The following is a 19,324-nucleotide window of genomic DNA, read 5'->3' as shown; positions in this document are numbered from 1 at the left end:
AGTCCATAATATTTGGGGGCAAATGCAAGATGTCAAGATAGCTTTATCCCCAGCCTAGGCCATAATAGTGAGCAGACGGAGGTGTACCTTTATATTTCTCTTCTGGGACCTGTAGTAGGACCAAATCAAGCTAGTGCAAGTGTCCTCCTATATAGGAAACTAAATTTGATTTAGGTATCTAGCAGATCTAAGAAGAGTAAGCAAATTGGTCAGGAACATATCTTTGAAGAAACATGATGGGATCTAAGTGGATATTGGTATCCAGATAAACCAAGGAAAGGAAAATGCAAAAGCATCATTTTTTTCTCATTGCTTTAGGAATGATAAAAAGTTGCCAAGTAAGAATTACAGTTACCAAACCTGCAAGAGTAAAGTATAGTTTGATTTAATACGTGTACACTTGGTATATAACCAAGTAGTAATCTCAATCCTCACTGCACGCAAACGTGTTTGAGACCCAGCAGGGGACTTGAAATATGTTCCTAAGAAATTGGCGTAGAACTCTTTCTAGAGGATCAGTGGAATTGCATATTTAACTGAGTACACTTGCATGCGGCTGGGATGAATCAAGCCCCTTTAGCATAGACAATGATTGCACAGTGAATGTGGCTGGGCATTTTGTACTTGTTGTGATTCAGGGCCAGCCTGTGGGTCCGGCAGCCGGCTCGGATGTCTCGGATGACTCAGACGAGGGGGAGGAGGAGGGTGTTGAAGACGAACGTGCTGATGATGGCTTGGAGGCTTCGCAGAGCCCCCAGCCAGGGCCCTCTTCTCAGCTGCGCGAGCCCGACAGTGCGGATGATGATGACCCACAGCTGGCCCTGTTCAAGGACGCCCGACGCAGGAGGCAGTCAAGCAGGAACAAGCAGAGAAAGGCTGTGGGACTCCTCGGAAGGAGGCACAGGGAGGCCACGCCCTGAACTCTAATAAAGGGAGTGTTTGGGGAAGGGCTGGTTGCTGAAAGCAACCGCTCCGTTTGAGGATCACAGTTCCAGTGTTTTGTTTCTTGTTCTGTTGTTTGTGTAATATATCTTGGCAGACGCCTTCCAGCTTCAGACGCTCTCCAGCCTCTGCCGTTTGTACAGGGGTTGCCTTTCTGCAAGGCCGGTAGCAGGCTGGTTCAGAACAGTACTACATATTCTCTGTGTGTTGTGCTTGAGATTGTGGCATGGAAAACTATGCCTACATATTTAAACAATTTACTCTGCTCGATGGAATTATTATGTAGAGTCCAGATACGATGGAATTTCACAAAGACCATCACTTTTTGTAGCTCATTTCCAGAATTTCAGAAATGCAATAATTGGCCAAAACTTGGAGCAACCATCATAGGCCTGTCAGGGAAATTAATGCTACATTATCCGCATATAATAAATAACAGAATAACAGAGTTGGAAGGGACCTTGGAGGTCTTCTAGTCCAACCCCCTGCTCAAGCAGGAGACCCTATACCATTTCAAACAAGTGACTGTCGAGTCTCTTCTTAAAAACCTCCAGTAGAATTGAAATATGTTTCTTGGGTACTTTTCATGAGTGATGAGAGAAGTCATTGATCATAGCAACTAGTGCATTAATATAATAATTAAACAACAGTGGAACAAGAATACAGTCTTGTCTGAATCCCCCATTAACAGGGGTCTCACTGGTATAGTGTTCTTTATCTAACTTTTGTGGGGGTTTGATTATAGAGTTTACAGTATGATTACTAGTCACAGCCTTCTGTTTACAGAAGACTTTTGCAATTTGCACTACAGATTGGGCCTAGAAATCAGATTCAAAGCTGCTTTGAAGTCTTATAACAGCTGTATAAAGCAGGGGTCTTCAAACGTGGCCCTTTTATGACTTGTGGACTTCAACTGGCTGAAGAATTGTGGGAGTTGAAGTCCACAAGTCATAAAAGGGCCAAGTTTGAAGACCCCTGGTATAGAGTGAGGCCCATGGTTTGGAGGGGTACTTTTCAGCTAAGAATTTGAGTAAGATCTTCACCTGTGTTTTTCTCCAGCCACCGGCACCATATCTTGCATGACCAGAATGTTGACAAGAGAACCTGTATTCCTATGAATCACCTGTGGCCAAATCAAGCTCCTTACACTGTCTGCAATAGTTCTCTCTCAGAATATGGAGTCCTTGGTATGTCCTCTCCCTATTAAAACTTAAGGGAGTTGTGTAAAACTGTTGGATTTTTAAGTCTATCCCTCACTGATAATCTTCCTCCCCCAAAACAAGCTTTCCATTTCTATCAATGCAGGATTTGAGCTGGGCTTTGCTATGGCTAGTCCCAATGCTTTGGTGGTTTGGGAAGCCCAATTTGGCGACTTCCACAATACAGCTCAGTGTATAATCGACCAGTTCATCTGCTCTGGGCAGGCCAAGTGGGTGAGGCAGAACGGCATCGTACTTCTTCTTCCCCATGGCATGGAGGGCATGGTAAGGAAGCATGTGTGTTGTTTTCTAAAAGGTCTCCTTTTAGATGCCTTAGAGGTGGATTTAGACTTGGAATATCTATACTTAGACTGTGTTAAATTAGATCCTACATATTGGCCATTTCCCTGCATTGAAAATTCTTGCATAGGTTGAGGTATTCAAATGCATTAAAGGTTGTGTCTGTATAACAAGATTGAAAATAAGAAGTAATATTAACTTGTGTTCCGATATCGTGCTCTAACGGAACATTGGAAAAATGCCCACTAGTGTATATTAGAATTTTGGATTTGGTTTTTATTTCTTTATTATTTTTTTTACACCTACTTTTCCTCTGAGTATCTCTAGGCATCATACCTTTGCTGATTCCTCATTTACCTGCAGCAACGTAGAGCAAGCTAAGGGAAAATAACTGGTCCAAAGTCATCCCCCTAATTCCATTATCAAGAGAGGACTTGGACGTGATTCTCCCTGCTTCCTCTCCGCTTACTTTAACCATTGTTCTACAGTATAGCAACTCTCTTTCTAGAAGACATGCTTAGTTTTGCCAAATGCCTCAATGCCCTGTTTAGCCAAGGAAAATCCATTACTCAAGAAAGTAATGATGATGATGATGTTGGAAGGGACCTTGGAGGTCATCTAGTCCAACCCCCTGCTCAGGCAGGAAACCCTATACCATTTCGGACAAATAGCTGTCCAGTCTCTTCTTAAAAACTTCCAGTGTTGGAGCATTCACAACTTCTGGAGGCAGGTTGTTCCACTGGTTAATTGTTCTAACAGTCAGGAAGTTTCACCTTAGTTCTAGGTTGCTTCTCTCCTTGATTAGTTTCCATCTGTTGCGTCTTATCCTGCCTTCAGGTGCTTTGGAGACTAGCTTGACTCCCTCTTCTTTGGGGCAGCCCCTGAGATATTGGAACACTGCTATCATGTCACCCCTCGTCCTTCTCTTCATTCAACTAGACATACCCAATTCCAGCAACCGTTCCTTATATGTTTTAGCCTCCAGTCCCCTAATCATCCCCATATCTGTTTGCAGGGCCCTGAGCATTCTTCTGCTCGACCAGAACGATTCTTACAAATGTGCAATGACGATCCAGATGTCTTCCCGGTGAGTTGACTGTGAGTCCATGTTGGCCACACTTTTGTTCTGCCCGCCTGTTCCCTTAGCTGCATCTCTAAGAATGCCGAGAAGAATTTCTCGGAAGAGCTGTCCATTCTCGGCTTGTTGTAAAACCGGATGGCTCGCCCATGTGTCCCTGAACACTCCGTAATCACCTCAGTGCTTTACTTCAGGGTAGGCAATCGGAGATAGCAATAATAGAGAGCCCCCTCTCCCCCCTCCCCCCAAATCCAACCTCTTTCACAGTGTCGCAGGTTGCTCGCAGTTTGAGACGGGCAATGCAAGAATTGCAAAACGTCATGCTCAGGAAGAAAGAAAAAAATTCCTCCTCTAAGTGTCTGGCCTGTCCAGATTCTGCTCTCACTCCACCCTGTTTCAGCTGGCTCTTGCTTCCTCTCACCTTTTAGGGGAACCCCCTTCCCTAGTGCCAGAGATGTGTTCCACAAGTTGTTTGTTTTTCAGGGTCCTTCGAAGACGGCATGGGTGATGCATGCAATTCTGCTCCCTTTCTGAACTCTCTGTCATTATTTCCCTACAGAAACTAGACGACTTTGATGTGCGCCAGCTGTACGACTGCAATTGGATTGTCGTAAACTGCTCCACCCCAGCAAACTTTTTCCACGTTACACGGAGACAGATACTTCTCCCCTTCCGGAAACCAGTCAGTATGAAGAATGACTTCCTTACTACAAAGAGGGACATGTGTTCTCCCTCCCCCCCCCCACCCCCATGGAGCCTCCTAGCTTTAATTAGACCCTGAAGTCAAGTAGAAAGCAGCTCGTGATAAATTGCGAAACAATTCCCAACGTATAACTAGTCAAAGAAAAACTCTCTGCTGGATGGGGGAACTGTAAACTTAAGATTAATTTGCAAAGAGCCTCTTTTGCTTGGTGGATTTTGACTTTCCCGCCGGTTCTGTTCCTTGGCAGTTTTTCCAGCACCCTGCTCACCAGTCCGGAGTTCTCTTTCCAATAAAAGCCAGTGGGCAAATGTTTTCACTCCCTGATCGAACTTCATGCCACATACATATTCATGCCTTGAAAAGGCTGATGCGCTTTACTGAATATTAATATCTTGTTTTCAGGCTTACGATTTTAAATTGTATCTTGCAACCCAGTGATCCAGGAGCCCTTGTTTTTCTGGCTTATGAAAAAATCCTTCTTTTTTTTTCCCCCCCAGAGCAATTGAACTGAGTGGTAGATAATGAAGGAAGTATCAAATACAGGTAGTCCTCGCTTAACAGCCCCCATTGGGATCCGAATTTCTGTTATTAAGAGATGTGATCATTAGGTGAAACATCAAGACTGCATTGCTGGGAGATGGTAATTTTAATGGTTCCAGTTGCAGTTGTTAGGCCAGGACCTCACATTTCTCCTGCCCTGCCCTGCCGTTCTCATTCCACTTCAACTCTTCCCACTGTCCATCTGTCCATCTCCCATCCTGCCCTCTTGTCATCTCTGCCCCCCCACCTAGCTGTCCCTCTTTCCTGCGTTCCGCTGCCCCTGCTGCTCCTGTTCCCTCTGCTGCTCCTGCCATCCTACACTCCCACCACTCCTGCCAGCCTGACTGGCATTTCCCTTGCCCCAGCTGACTTTCACCATTTTCTTCCTCCTGCTGCTGCTGAGGCATGCCAGCGGCTGCCTGCAGCTGCTTCAGGAAGGGCCAATCTCGGTGCACCTCGTTGAGGAAGAAGATGCAAGATCAGCTGTGGGCAGCAAGGGCCGCGGGGGTGCAGGGCAGCAAGGGCAGTCAAAAGAGCAGATGGGGAGGAGGGATAGGCAGGTGGGTGGAGTCGGAAGTGCCCCTTGTCACTGTAAATCTGGACAGGCTGCCAAGAGTTCAAATTTTGATCACTTGACTGCAGGGCCATTGCAACAGTCCTAATGTCACAACTTTGAAAGATCACCGAATGAACAGTTGTTAATCAAGATCTATACAGTGTTAGCAGACTGGAACAGCTAGAATGGATCCAATCCAGCATCCTGATTCCAGTAGCCTTTAACTCAGTGCTTTTGGAAAGCAACGAAACCCAGACTTAAAACTATGGCCCTCCCTCATAGCTACCCCTCCCCCATCTTTGGCACCCAGGTTTACAGCTTCTGAAGATGGGAAGCCTGCATAGCCACCACAGATGAATGGCAGATGAATCCTCCCTAACTGTATTTTAAAGCCATGTCAGCCAGATTCCTTCACTCACCTGGATCCATGAAATGTGCTGGCATTCCTTCTGTTCCTACTTTCTCAAGGCTTCCTTACTTCAGAGCATTATCTTTACTTTGATCATCCAAAGATACTACTATCCCAAAAGCTAAACCAGACATCCAAAATACCATAGGTTCTCCATAGCATCCCAGCAAGTGTAGATTTTGGATTTCACTCTTACCGCCATTTGAGTCTTATTCCAGAAATGACTGAAATCAGGACATTTCAGAGGATCTCTAAAGATATTGTTGCCGAAGAGAGCACTTTTGTTGTTTTGCATTCCTGCTAAATATCTTGCTGACAAGTATGAAAAATTACTTGATCCTGGTAGATAGCATCATCTGACTGGGTGCCTGGCATTTCTCTTTGGTCAGTGCTCTCCTAGTAACTCTGGGTGCAGTTCTGATGATGTTCTAAAACAGAACCTCTGAATAACTAACTTTGGATTATTGTTCTTTACTTAAATTCTGAACGCTTCAGTTCTTACACCTCAGTATTAATTTGGGTTGTGTTCCCCTGGCCCTCTGTCTCCCTGCCTCCCTCCCACTCTCTTTTTTTTTAGCTGATAGTCTTCACTCCAAAGTCCTTGTTGCGTCACCCTGAAGCTCGGTCCAGCTTTGATGAAATGCTGGAAGGTACAGTAGACTTGGGATCAGGGCTAGGGAGGGATGCCTTCTTTGGTAGGAGGGAAGATGTGACTGAACAGTCGGGCAAGGAAACTCTGAAAGTTCGACACAAGGCCACAGTAGCAACTCTGCCTTTAGCCTTCCTAAAGATCTGCTAACCTTCATAGGAGCAGAGTCAGTTTGGGATGTTCTGTGCTAGTTCTGGTTCTGTGCTAGAAAAAATCATCACCATCACTAAATGATACCCAGGGAACGAGCTTATGTGTAGCAAAATAGTTGGAGCTCTCATTTGCTTCTGACTCAGATTTTGAGACCTCGGTTTAAGGTCACCTCTTTTGTGATTTTGCTCCTCCCAGGGGCAGCGCAGCACTTTGCTTTTTACTTGGAGTTTCCTGTGAAGAAAGACAGGAGCAGGAATTAGTGCTCTGTTGCTGCTTGTACTTAACAAAAGCTTTGAACTGCATGAGATCAAAGAACAGTGTGGTTTCTGACAACCAAATCGGGTCTTTATGGAAAAGATACTCTGCCATTAATTCTGTCCTTTGTAATCTTCCTCATATTTGTCGCCTTCCTCTTTTTTGTAAACTTTTGGTTTATAAACTCCTCGGAGCAGACTTTGCTACGCGCCCTGATGTATAACGAAAAGTAATAACCTCCACTGCTTTCCAGGCACCCATTTCCAGCGTGTCATCGCAGACACTAGTCTGGCAGCCCAGAATCCAGAACAGGTTAAACGAGTTCTCTTCTGCACTGGTAAAGTTTATTATGAACTTATTCGAGAGCGGAAGACCCGGAATATGGAAGCAGTTGTGGCCATCACCAGAGTAGAGCAGGTGGGGCTTTTGTGGGAATTGTATGTTGGCTTACAAAAGTAGGACTCCTATGTGCTTTTTGAGCTCTGAACAATAAGTATTTCAAAACTGAGTAGAATTTTAGAAACAGGAAGCAAAAGAATTCCAAACTGCTACTCCAAATGGCTAAGTCTTACACTGGCAAAAGTAAAATTTAACTATCAGGCATATTCTAGTCATCTAGTTTTGTTTGGTGGAATATAGTTCTGAAGTAGAGTCAGGCTTTTTTGCAATATTTTGCAGGTTTCTGACAGACATTTGGTTCTGAAATGAACGCTAAAATATTTGTGCAGCAAATGTCTTAGTAGGCCTTACGAATTTTCTCTGCACTCCTCCTAGCATATGAGCCCAGATGGAGGTTAAAGTATGAGTGATCTGACTTTGCCTGCAGAATATTTGGATTAGGCCCAAATTATTGCTAAATGAAAGTCCTTTCTTGGCCTTAACAACTTCTTAAATTTCTGATATATTACTCAGCCCCCTTTCCCCCCCCCTTTTTAACCAAATAAGTCTCTTGCGGATTAAATGCTTGTTTTTCCATTTTCCCACGGGGCTTGTGAACCAGACTGATCTTTTTTTTTTCAATTTTCCTACTGCAATTTGTTTATAAAGCTGAAAATCGCTCATAATAAACCCGAGGCCTTTTCTTTCTAGCTGTCGCCGTTCCCTTTTGACCTCCTGCTGAAGGAATTCCACAAATACCCCAATGCAGACCTAGTTTGGTGTCAAGAAGAGCACAAAAACCAAGGATATTATGATTACGTGAAGCCTAGACTCCGCACAACCATTGACCGTGCAAAGCCAGTGTGGTAAGGGGCTTCTTCGGCTGCTCTGACAGAGGGACAGGTTTATACAGTTGCTCTGGCAGAATCGGTCCAACCCCAGTGAGAGCACAGGAGGTGGTCTGTTCTAAGAAATAAGGAAAGGGGGCAACCTGCTGACACACGAGGATCTCAGTAGCCCAGACTTTATTTTTGGGGCACCAACAGCCCCTCAAATACCGTTCGTGCCAGTCAGATTTAACAATGTAAGCGTGGTTTAACATTAATTCCCAATAGAAAGTCAAATGGGTTGCTGAACACCCAGACATAAGACAAATAGCCCCACCAAAAAAAAAAGGAAGGAAGGCAGGCAGGCAGGCCGGCAGGCCGGACTTTGTTAGATTTGCCCCGTGTTTGGGGCCTAGCAAGGTATTCTAAAATACTTAACAAACATTTAACACATATCTCCCTTGCCTCTCAGCTAACAAAGCGAGAAAGAGCCTGTGGCCTAAAGGTTAGAACAATTGCCTAATGTGCAGTCGGCCCAGGTTCGAATCTCAGAAGGGTATGGCTGACTGATGAGAACAAATGAGTTTGAAATGGCCATATTAGTCTCCCTTTAATTCTTTGTTAGCAATCCAAAAAATTTACACAAATATGAGCTGTCACTGTTGTGACTACAGCCTGTGGATGGCCTTGGGTTAGGCTGAAGCAGGCAATAAGATTTGCCCCGTGTTTGGGGCCCAGCAAGGTATTCTAAAATACTTAACACTTAACGTACGTGTGTGTGTATGTGTGTGTGTGTGTGGAGAGAGAGAGAGAGAATAAATAAATAAATAAAGAGCATGAGGGGCAGTTGCAAGTAAGCAATTGTGCTTCTGCTTTTCTCCCTCCAGGTACGCTGGCCGAGAACCAGCTGCTGCCCCGGCAACAGGCAACAAAAAGAACCACTTGACCGAACTGCAGCGCTTCCTGGACACCGCCTTCAACCTCGACTCTTTCAAGGGCTTGTCTTAGATAACACCTGGACCTCGTTCTGTCCCAGCGTCCTGTGTTTGTGGTGTTTCTATCTATCACTTCCTTTCTGTGTCCTTAACTACTAGACCTTGTAAACTAACTTAAGGAGCCTGTTATTAACCTCTTCCTGCTGTTAAAACAAGTGCCCCATCAACAATCCCTGTCTGAATATTTGTGTTAAGGTTTCTGAGCATTGCTGCAGCTCAGGTCTTCTGGAGCAGTGTGGGTTCACTCCTGCACAAACCCCCGGGGCTTACCTTGCTCCACTGCTCCAGGAGGAGAGCTTCAAAGGGACTAATATTGGCCTTCTGTGGTGGAAGGTATGGTGGCTTCTAGTTAATGCCTGATTCTTGACTTTAATCCCAACATTAATCTGGAGCTGGAGCTGCTTTGCGACAAATTATGATTTTCATCCCCCGTTGTACTCAAGGTGCGTGTGATCTGGTATAGCCCTTGCTTTCGGTGACGGTATCTCCTTTCAACTATATCCCACGTCTCTGACACTGAAAATCCTGGGCTCACACTGTTTTACTGCTGTTATTTAACAATTAGCATTGTCTTCCACTAGACGTAACTCTTTGAGGATATTTTATGGAAACCTTGTTTCTTTTCACGAAGGAAGCCGAATAATCTGCAAGGCACAGACTCAGATGCTTGCTTTACCAAATTGTAACTCTCACTAATTCAAATCACATCCTAGAGGAGGGCCTGTTTGAATATTGGCATCTAACACACTTTTTTTTTATATGCCCACCATGGCCATAACTACATGGGCCTTCAGCATCACCCAGCTTTTCGCTCTGACTCTGTATCTAGAAAAGAACACACTAAAAGTTCTGAAAATTCATTGGGTTCTCATGTCCCTGCTAAGAAACTGTATAGATGCTTAGCTCTCTTTTTGCTTTGTAATTCTATACACCGGTAAAAGTTGCTTCATTAGATATTCTGTTCTATCTCTTGAGCAGAAATCTTTTTTTCCCCCTCTATATTCAGAATACCTATTTCCCCACAAATTTTAGGCAGAAGCGTGTAACCTTTGTTTTACACTCATTTAATTTAGAAGATATAATTCTTTCACAGCATTTACCTAGGGGCTTAACAATATTTTAAGAAGTACTTGTGTATATGGGAGTGACAGATTTTTAAAAAGTCTGAAAGTCCACTTTTGGCCTGTGTAATACTTTAATTTGAAGAAAGTTGGATCATAACTTGTGTTATGCCATTGACATATAGTCACAAGCAAAGTTTTCAGCCATGGTTTCTATTATGCACAAGGTTTTCTGTGCATATGGATACATAGATGAATACACATACACATTATTTGCTGAAATACTTATACTTAAGATACTTTATGTATTACGGGCATAAATTGTAAGCAGAGGTTAGATTGTGTGCCCTTCTGATTGGGGAAACAACTCACATTGTCTTTTTACTGTACACTGCATGTCACGGCATTGCCATATCATTTCTGATGGGTGAAATCAGTTACAGTTGATGGCTTAAATCAAAAAAGTTGGGAAGTAGTTCCCAACACCCATTCTGGGAATGTCCTCGATTGGTTCCTGTCTTGTGCCTTTTAGAGGTTTCCCAGGAGCTGAGTTTCCTTGGCTTTTCAAGGAAAACAAGATTCAATCTAAAACAAGATTTCAATCTAAAACAAGATTCTTAAGGTAGTGGCATTCTAAAAGCACTGAAGAGATTCTGCCTAAACATGAAAATTTCTGCTTCTTAATTGAAGCACACAGTGGAAAATTTAGATTGGCTTTTCTTGTGCCAGCGTTCCCTCTCATCCACCTGAAGTCCAGAGCTCAAGAACCATCACTGAGCAATGCAAGCTCACATATCCTTTGAAGCAGGGACAGCTGCTGCTGTTAAGCTCCTTTTACCCATTCAAGAACTGGTAGTGGCTTCCAGGTAACGGTTGTTGCCTGCCTACAGTAAGATGTAGCTCACTGCTTTGACCCAAGCCAACAGCAGAAGACCTTTCTAGCCAAAGGTGTTCAAGATGCTCTCCTGCATTCAGTGGGCATGACTCTTTGCTTTTGCTTTTTTTCATTCTGCATTCTGCTTTGATCTCCTGAGCTTCTAAATGGCGCACTCTATGCCACATCAGCAGTCCGTAACTCCAAAAATACACACACATACACCAAGACTGTGCATGTCTTGAAAATCATTTGCAAGAAATGCTTCAGAACTTGCACAAGGACAGTGTCTTGCTGCTGTTCGTTAAACCTTCATGTCTTTTTCAAGCTTCCACATACAAGCTTGAGACAAAGATGTGACTTCTTTAAGAGGAGTATTATCCTCAGTGAGTTGGATGCCCATTTTTTTTAAACTTTCATAGGCCCCTGGGGGGGAAAAGGTGAGTTTAACACCAGAGAAGAGCTGTGTTCTTGCCAGTTCCAGAGCACGTCCAAATCATTTTCAGACCGTGCACAGCCCTCAGTGCGATATGTTCAATACGGGCTCTATCTGGCTAAATTCTGGGCATGGCCCAAAAGGGCAGCTTCTGTCATGCCACCTCTTGTGTGGGCTGTCAGCCACAGAGAGACAGTAAGCTACCTGATGAATAAAGTCTTTATGTATCTGTGTTGCTTTGCTAGTGCAAACAGCACATTCCAAGCAGTTCCTATCATTGAGACACTAGGCTTTCAAAGCTGTGGTTGTATGGTTTCTGCAAGCAATGGTGCAGTGTGTGCTCTTTTAGCTCTGCAAAAGGAGAAAGGAAATAAAAATGCTGGTGTACCTAGCCTTTGCCAAAACTTAGACTGGTGAGGGAGGAGGTTTGCCTTTTCTGGGCCAAGCTCCGTTCTGGATCTCCCTGTCACCTCCCAGCCTGATTTATTTATTTTGGTTTTAAAATAAAATCAAACTGAGATGTGTCTGGCTTATATACAATAAAGCCTGATCTTCTGGCTTAAAGTGTGTCCACTTGGCTTAGTCGTCTGATTTACTCAGATCAGGACAGCCTGATCCACCTTTCTGGCCAAGGAGAATGAACCTCGGTAAGGGGCTGTTCGGACCACGAATTTGCAGGCTCAGTGCTGTGAGCAGGGCAGGCAGTATGGTAGGCTAGTGACATGACCCAGCTGGTGTATAAAGCACCCTCTTGATTCTGCATTGGAAATTGCTCATCTCCAAACAACGTGGCTGAAAGCACTTGCGGCATCCTGAAGGTGTCCTTGTACATAAGGACAGTATTTTAATGGCTCAAAGAAGCAGACTTGCTACCCATTCAGTATGGATGTTGAATTGTGCTTCTCTTCAAGCTAGTGTGCCTCTTTTTAAAAAGTCCAGAAATGTCACTCAAGAGTCTGTAATCCTTAACCAGAACTATTGTAAAAAGCTAGAAGTGCACAACAAATTATCCCATGAATTGTCATCAAAAGAATTGTAGCTAGTTGTAACCATTAAGCAGAGGAACTGTGTCTCAAGGCAGCTATTTTATCCATGGAAGACTTGTGTTGCGAAAGAGGCTCATTTACCTACCTCCTTTAATGGAGTCAGAGCCTTTAATGGGATGAGTTTCAGGTTTCTGCAAATCCAATATTCTGCCTTTCTGTAATGCTCTATAGCTACCAAGCACAGAAAATTACTTAAGAAAGAAAATTCATAATAGGCATGAATTTTGTCTATAATTGTGTAAATTGGCACTAATACATTATGACACAGTTTGATGCAAACTAGCACTACAATAATTGATGCTACTGTTGATAACTTGTCCTCAGTATTGAAAAACATTTTAACACAGGCTTATAAATATGCTAGTTTTGACAACAAAACTAATTTAATTGGCATTTTTTCCCTTTCCCATGTCAGGAAATTTAAGGTTGTGCTTCTTATGATCATGTACAAGTATGAGCAAATAGATCATAATCTTCAGCTTCTGAAAATCACCAGTTTGTTTAATCTTTTGGCAAAACATATTACTGTAATCTGTTAAGATGAAAATTGCTGGAGAAAGGATTTCTGCAGCTGCTTGAGCAAAATGGCTTGGATACTTCCAGCAAGATTATTTTTTCTTGGAATGCAGCACAGGAAGAAGATGAACACTTTATCTTTGCTTTGATACTCATCCCACCCCTCAGGAGACTGCACAATTACTAAGTAAAGCAAAAATACATTTAAACAAATGTGTGGGCTGACCCTCCAGGGGGGTTTGCAGATTGGAAAAAAAATCGAAAATGTGTTCCCTTTGCAAATAGAGAATGGTTCAGTTTGTCCTTGGCTGAGATGCAGGAGCAGTGGTAAGTTGTATATTGATCTTCAAAGATTCTTGACCTTTTATTTGCATGCAGGTTCTTGGATTATATTGTGTTTGATGTGACAGGAGAAGCCAAGAACACTTCACATTTCTTCTTCACGTGATCGCCTTAATCATTCCAATGCGTTCGTGTTAAAGTCCAGTCCAGACTTAATGCTGCATTTGCGCTACTGGGTTCTCTGAAAGTGAGAAGCTTGGAAAAATCTGCACTTTTAAGTCTTGCCTCACTTGGGGATTTCCTATATGGGTCACTTTCTTAGCATCTTTTTTTCCCCTTCTCCATTTGAAGGCATCTTTACCAACCTGCCAAGTGAGTTTGCGAAGATTACAAATGCATTTTTTAAAGTCTTAATCCAGCAAGGACAAAGAACAAAGCAACAGTGTCAAGCTGTGCTGTGTGCATGCAGGATAGCTTATGAGGGCAGAATTTGAGAAGTGCCACCGTTATCACACCATGAAATAGCATATGCACCTCGTAAGCGATGACCTTGAAATGACATCTCGGTAGGTTGTCTTATGTAACTAAGAATAAAGGACTGCACTCAGTTCCCTGTGGATTTTTTCAGTGTGTCCCTTGTCAACAGCTGTCTTGAACATGTAGATCTGGAGCGATTTTATGTTGCAGAAAGAGAATTATGGTACCCAAAAATCATAAGTATCTTTTCAGACTAACAAAATAGTCTGCTATCTGTCGAAGTAAGCTACAATTCAGGAAGACATGCTTTTTAATAATATACCTTTATTCTGGAAAGATGCTACCAGATGATTTTCTGATTTTTCCTCTACCACTGCCCTCAAGGGAACATAGGGATGGATAGCCAGCATGGTCAGCAGCTAAGAATTCTGGAAGCTTGTAGTCCAACATCTGGAGAACTTGCAGACTAAAGAGGACTGACTTAGTGATATTATGTAATATAATGTACCCATGTTTTTGTATTTTGTATCTTGTCAGTTGCATCAAAGCAGTATAATGGTCCTCTATCTCTGGAGAAGTTGGGTTTTATTGCCAGGAGCTCCCGGCGGACATGTTCCATTTATTTACCAGTTTCCATGAGTCCAGCCTTTCCCAAAATAGGGGTCTTTGGAAGGTTTGGTCTATATCAGGGGTTCCCAATTCTCGGCCCAGGGCTCAGTACTGGGCAATGGTCTGTTGGGAACCAGGCCACGCAAGCAATGGTTGAGTGAGCATGCATGCAACTGCATTTTCATGAGTGGCAGGCACTCCTTCCTATCATCCTCACGTTTTCCAAAAGCTGGAACTAATGGAAAGTCTGCCTCAAATGTTCTGAAGGCATCTGGTTTAGAGAAAACCTGGTTTCCCCCCCCCCCCTTGCAAGAATAATGCATTAAAGGTAAAGGTTCCCCCGCACATGCGTGCTAGTCATTTCCAACTCTAGGGGCCGGTGCTCATCTCCATTTCAAAGCCAAAGAGCCAGCGCTTGTCCGAGGATGTCTCCGTGGTCATGTGGCTGGCATGACTAGACACCAAAGGTGCATGGAACGCTGTTACCTTCCCACCGTAGTGGTCCCTATTTTTCTACTTGCATTTTTACGTACTTTCGAACTGCTAGGTTGGCAGAAGCTGGGACAAGTAACAGGCGCTCACTCTGTTACGTGGCACTCGGGATTTGACCCACCAAACTGCCGACCTTCTGATTGACAAGCTCAGCGTCCTAACCCACTGAGCCACCGCGTCCCTATAATAATGCATTAACTTGGGCTAAAGCACCCAAATTAATGGGTACTTAACTTTTGGGAAACCTGGAAGGATATCTTCTCTCTGTCAAGTGGTTAGCCCAAAAGCCTTTTTAAAGAAGTGCTAAAGTATTCTATTGAAGCAGACCAGATCCTCAGATAATTATATGTATTCAGTTTTAATGATGCACTAGATGGCAGCAGATTCCTAGCACAGATGAAAGACTATATCTTTTATGGGACCAAACATTACTTTATAATGTATTGCATTAAATAATTTTAGTTCTACAGGGGACTTCAACCAAAACAAATGCTCAGAGCACAGCAAGTGTTGTTACCTCTCATGGAAAAAATCAAAATGTTCTAGGACAGAAAAAGCTGCAGCTAACACTGACATTTGTCTCACTAATTGCTATGGAAGAAATTACATAACTTTTCTATTTATTACGAACAGGAGGATAACTTACAATAACTACCAAATCCTAACTACTGAAAAAGTTAGGATTTTTTATAAAGTACCGTATAGCTGCTGGCTATTAACTATAAGAAACCAGATTATTGTTTTTTGATGAAGAAATTTTTAAAAATGACAGCTAGATAGTATAAGGAACAAGTTTAGTCTTGAAAATATTTGGGCTCTTACGTTTGTTCCAAAAGGTAACACAATTAGTCTGAGTTAAATAGGCATGAAGAATTACACTCTTTTAAAGGACAATCCCAGGACTTGTAAGATACATGACAATCTGATTTTAACTGATGCTTATATATGTACAGCCAGAAGAAAAGTGTTCTTTCTGGATTGTACATATTTGGAGTTTAACCAGCCTCGGTGCCTTTGCACAGTGCTCACAAAGCAGCAATTATACAATACAGGATGTAGACTAAATTGAGTGGATGGAGTCTTCTCTGACTGCAGTAGGACACCAAATTCTTTCAGTCTAGCCAGTCTGGGCAGTAGGGAAAGGATGACAGGCAGCAGTCCAAAATCTCCAGTGAGATTGACTCAGGCTGTTCTGCAATGCCTCTCTTGGGGCAACATCTGCCTGTGAGGGTTTGCATCAGTGGCATATCAGAAAGCTTGCAGAGGTCACAGAAAAGGCCCGTCTCTTCCCTTGATGGGCTGTTCTCTTTCTTTCTCTCTTGAAAGTGACTTTATTGGATTTTCCAAATAGATAAAAACTAACAAAAGCTAATAATTTGGATAGAAAAGACAGATTGAAAAGCTGGAGGCCAATTCAAGAAGCAACTCTAAGACAGTGGAGGCAGTGCCGTGGAGCAAAAGAAACCCCACAGCCAGGATGCCCTCCGCGAGAAGCCATGATCTCTGGTGATCCTTCAAGTTGACACAAGCACATGTCTCAACTTTGCCAACAGATCAGCTTCTTCTTTTATCACTGACCCATCTGGAGCCATCCCCTCAAGTTTATCGCCCGTGTACAATGTGGGCAATGTGACAGCTGGGACATGATTCTGAGGTGCAAAAAGGCAAGAGACAGCTTCCCAAGTAGAGAAGGACAAGGTGTAAGATCTTTCCCTACTACATGTAGTCAGACGCTTCGTAACTGGTTCAGACTTATGACCGTTGCCATGTCCCAGGGCCATGTGATCCCCTTTTGTGACCTTCTGACTAGCAAAGTCAACGGAGAAGCCAGATTCACTTAACCACCAGGTTATTAGCCTATCAGCTGCAGTGATTCACTTAACAACGGTGGCCAGAAAGGTCATAAAATGGGGGCAAAAGCCACTTAACAAATGTCTCAACAACATAAATTTTGGATTCAATTGTGGCAGTAAGTTGAGGACTACCTGTATTTCACAGCCATCAGGATCTTCGCCAGCTGCACCAGCTGTGTGGAGGAGCTGGCTGCATCAGGAGGAGCAAGCCAGGGATTCGACATCCGTAAAGCTGTCAGTTTGGGAATCCGGCACATCCAAGGATAAGAAAAGGTGGTGCAGTAACCCTGCGGTTGCCACAGCAACAGCTCTCCAGCCTGCCTGCCAGAAAGGAAGCAGCCAGCTTGAGGTCCCAAGGACAGCATTCCTCTCGACTCCAAAACTAGAAAGAGAACTGATTCTTCTGCTGTTTCTGGGGACCCAGGGTTTGTGATCAGTTACCCCAGTGACCATAATCCACCTCCCAAGGCCTGCTCAAGCTCATGAGATAGTTGTAGTTTTTGACCCATAGATAGAAGTAGCCATCTGTTCTCTAGCAGCTTCCAGCAGAGCTGGAAAACTATCGTTGACAGCCACTCTGGAGATTGGTGACCAGCTGGTTTGAATTAAATGGGAAGAACAGTTTGGGCTTGCTTGGATACAGGCATTGCCCTGGTTCAGTTAAGGGGTTGTGCAAAGCAGTCAAGGGTGATTTAGCCCAACTTAACCTACTTAAGGTCACTTAGGAGTCGTGGTGGCACAGTGATTAGATGGCAGTATTGCAGGCTGACTCTGCAGTCCCACTGCCAGGAGTTCGATCCTGAGGGGCTCAAGGCTGACTCAGCTTTTCATCCTTCCGAGGTCAGGCAAGTGGTAAGGACCCAGGGTGTTGTGTGCAATAGGCTGACTCTGTAAACCACGTAGAGAGTGCGATAAAGAACTATGGAGTGGTATATAAGTCCAAGTGCTGTTGCTATTAACCAATCCAAGCTTTCTGCAGGAATATCGAAAATTAGGGAGGGTCAGGAAAGGTGAAAGACCTTTAATGGTCCTTCTGGTGCCTTCAGTGCTTGCACAACTTAACAACCCCGTTTTTCTGGGGCCAAAAGGTTTGTATATTTTTGCTCCCACCTACTTGGGAAGCACAAAAAAGTAGGCTGGCAAATCATACCTGTTGGCATTTCTGGCCCACTACAACGTATGAAGCAAGTCATTATGTTCCTGTGCTGCTTCTATGTTAGTTTACAAATATGTTCCTTTTTCCATAGCAAGGATCACAGTGGCTCACAGCCAACTAATCCTCTTCATTGTTTTCAAGAGGAGAGGGATGATGCTTAAAAAAATCCAGCTGTATTCCAAGTTGGGCTTATCTGATACAGAAGATGTGGGGGAAATCTCTGTCTCCGCTTTTTAGATGCATTTTTATACCAACTTGAGTTGCTTAGACAAAGCAAGTTTTTGTGCTTGCTCAAAAGCTTTGGGTTTTCTTTCTTCATAGATACCCTGAGAATGTAATGGGAAGTATTTCAGAAGAACAGGATACATAGCTAACAACTGGGAGCAATTGTTTAGAAAGAGGCAACTTCTGTTCATCATGGGCTGCAATGCAAAGTAGCCACGTGGTAGCTACTTGTGATTCCTTTTGTCCAATGTGTTGGAGAAGGCTCTTCTTTTCAAGTTAATCTTGACGAAAAAGGATTTGCCACAGCACTTATGGAAAAAGCAAAGGTAAGCCAATTCCTATCCATTTCTAAGCTTAAAGCAGGGGTGTCCTACCGTGGCAACTTTAAGACTTGTGGAATTCAACTCCTAGAATGGCCGGCTGGGGAATCTTGGGAGTTGAAGACCACAAGTCTTAATGTTTGCCAAGGTAGGACACCCCTGGCTTAGAGCACCTCACCTCTTGAATCTTCCACCAGCACCATACTGTCAAGCCCTACCTATCTGTTGAGGAAAAAGCTTTTCCTGACTTGATGAACGCCAGATATGGTGGACTTTGGTTCCCATTATCCCCGGTCAGCCCAGGCAGATAGTGTTCCTCACTTGCACCAGCATGGTTTAGGTGTTGGATTTCACTCTGGAAAATCAAGGTGAAGTCCCTAGTAGACTGTATATTATAGATGACTATGTAGGCTGGAGTCAGCCTCTCTCGGTCAAACCCAACTCCCAACATTGCCTCTATGGAACTACACTGAATAGAGAATCTTCCCACTGAGAGAGAATGCATATTTGTGTGTCTGTGCGTACACACATCGTGAATAAAAAAATAAGGACAGGGTAAGGACCCTGAGGATCTCTGCAGGTAGCTTGGCATCTCCCAGCATTTTTCATCACTTATTCTACAAGCTGAGGCTACTGCAGATTGTAATGCAGCAACTTCTAGAAGGCAATGAGCCCACCATTCTTGCTTGAATACGCAGCTAAAATTCAGAAAGAATCTGGAAGCTCCTTTTTTTTGATCGACAAATATTATTGCAAGGGACAAACTTGTGTTTTTCATAAAACAAATGAGAACAAAGACTGGACTTTATCATAGACTACACGACTCTCCTCCTACAACAATAGTAAGCTACTATTCTTACTTCAAACAGCACTAAGAGTTGGAGTATATGCACATTATTAAATGGAGTTCTCTGAGGAATTGGGGCATCTGTGAAAAAGGACAAGGTTGGCGTCCAATTTCTGATGCTGGCAAGCAGATCCCTCTCAGAAGCT

At 43.5% G+C, this 19,324-nt stretch overlaps 1 protein-coding gene across 3 annotated transcripts in view; it reads left to right on the top strand.

The window, feature by feature from the left end:
- The window catches only part of OGDH (oxoglutarate dehydrogenase), a 48,575-nt gene extending 34,331 nt beyond the window's left edge, over positions 1–14,244 (top strand). For 2 of the 3 annotated variants that reach the window (XM_081333910.1, XM_081333909.1), the window contains 8 exons: positions 2,002–2,129; positions 2,248–2,426; positions 3,457–3,528; positions 4,079–4,201; positions 6,305–6,377; positions 7,038–7,201; positions 7,874–8,028; positions 8,877–14,244. In XM_081333910.1, the coding sequence (XP_081190036.1) occupies positions 2,002–2,129; positions 2,248–2,426; positions 3,457–3,528; positions 4,079–4,201; positions 6,305–6,377; positions 7,038–7,201; positions 7,874–8,028; positions 8,877–8,997 (1,015 nt within the window). In that variant the 3' untranslated portion in view covers positions 8,998–14,244. The remainder of the gene's footprint in view (positions 1–2,001; positions 2,130–2,247; positions 2,427–3,456; positions 3,529–4,078; positions 4,202–6,304; positions 6,378–7,037; positions 7,202–7,873; positions 8,029–8,876) is intronic. The other variant, XR_014027246.1, reaches the window with a different exon arrangement.
- The last annotated feature ends 5,080 nt before the right edge of the window (positions 14,245–19,324 follow it).

Source organism: Vipera berus (genome assembly GCF_964194415.1).
Source record: "Vipera berus genome assembly, chromosome: 8".
Lineage (NCBI taxonomy): Eukaryota > Metazoa > Chordata > Lepidosauria > Squamata > Viperidae > Vipera > Vipera berus.
Note: the sequence above shows the minus strand (reverse complement) of the source record. Positions and strands in the feature narration are given on the sequence as shown.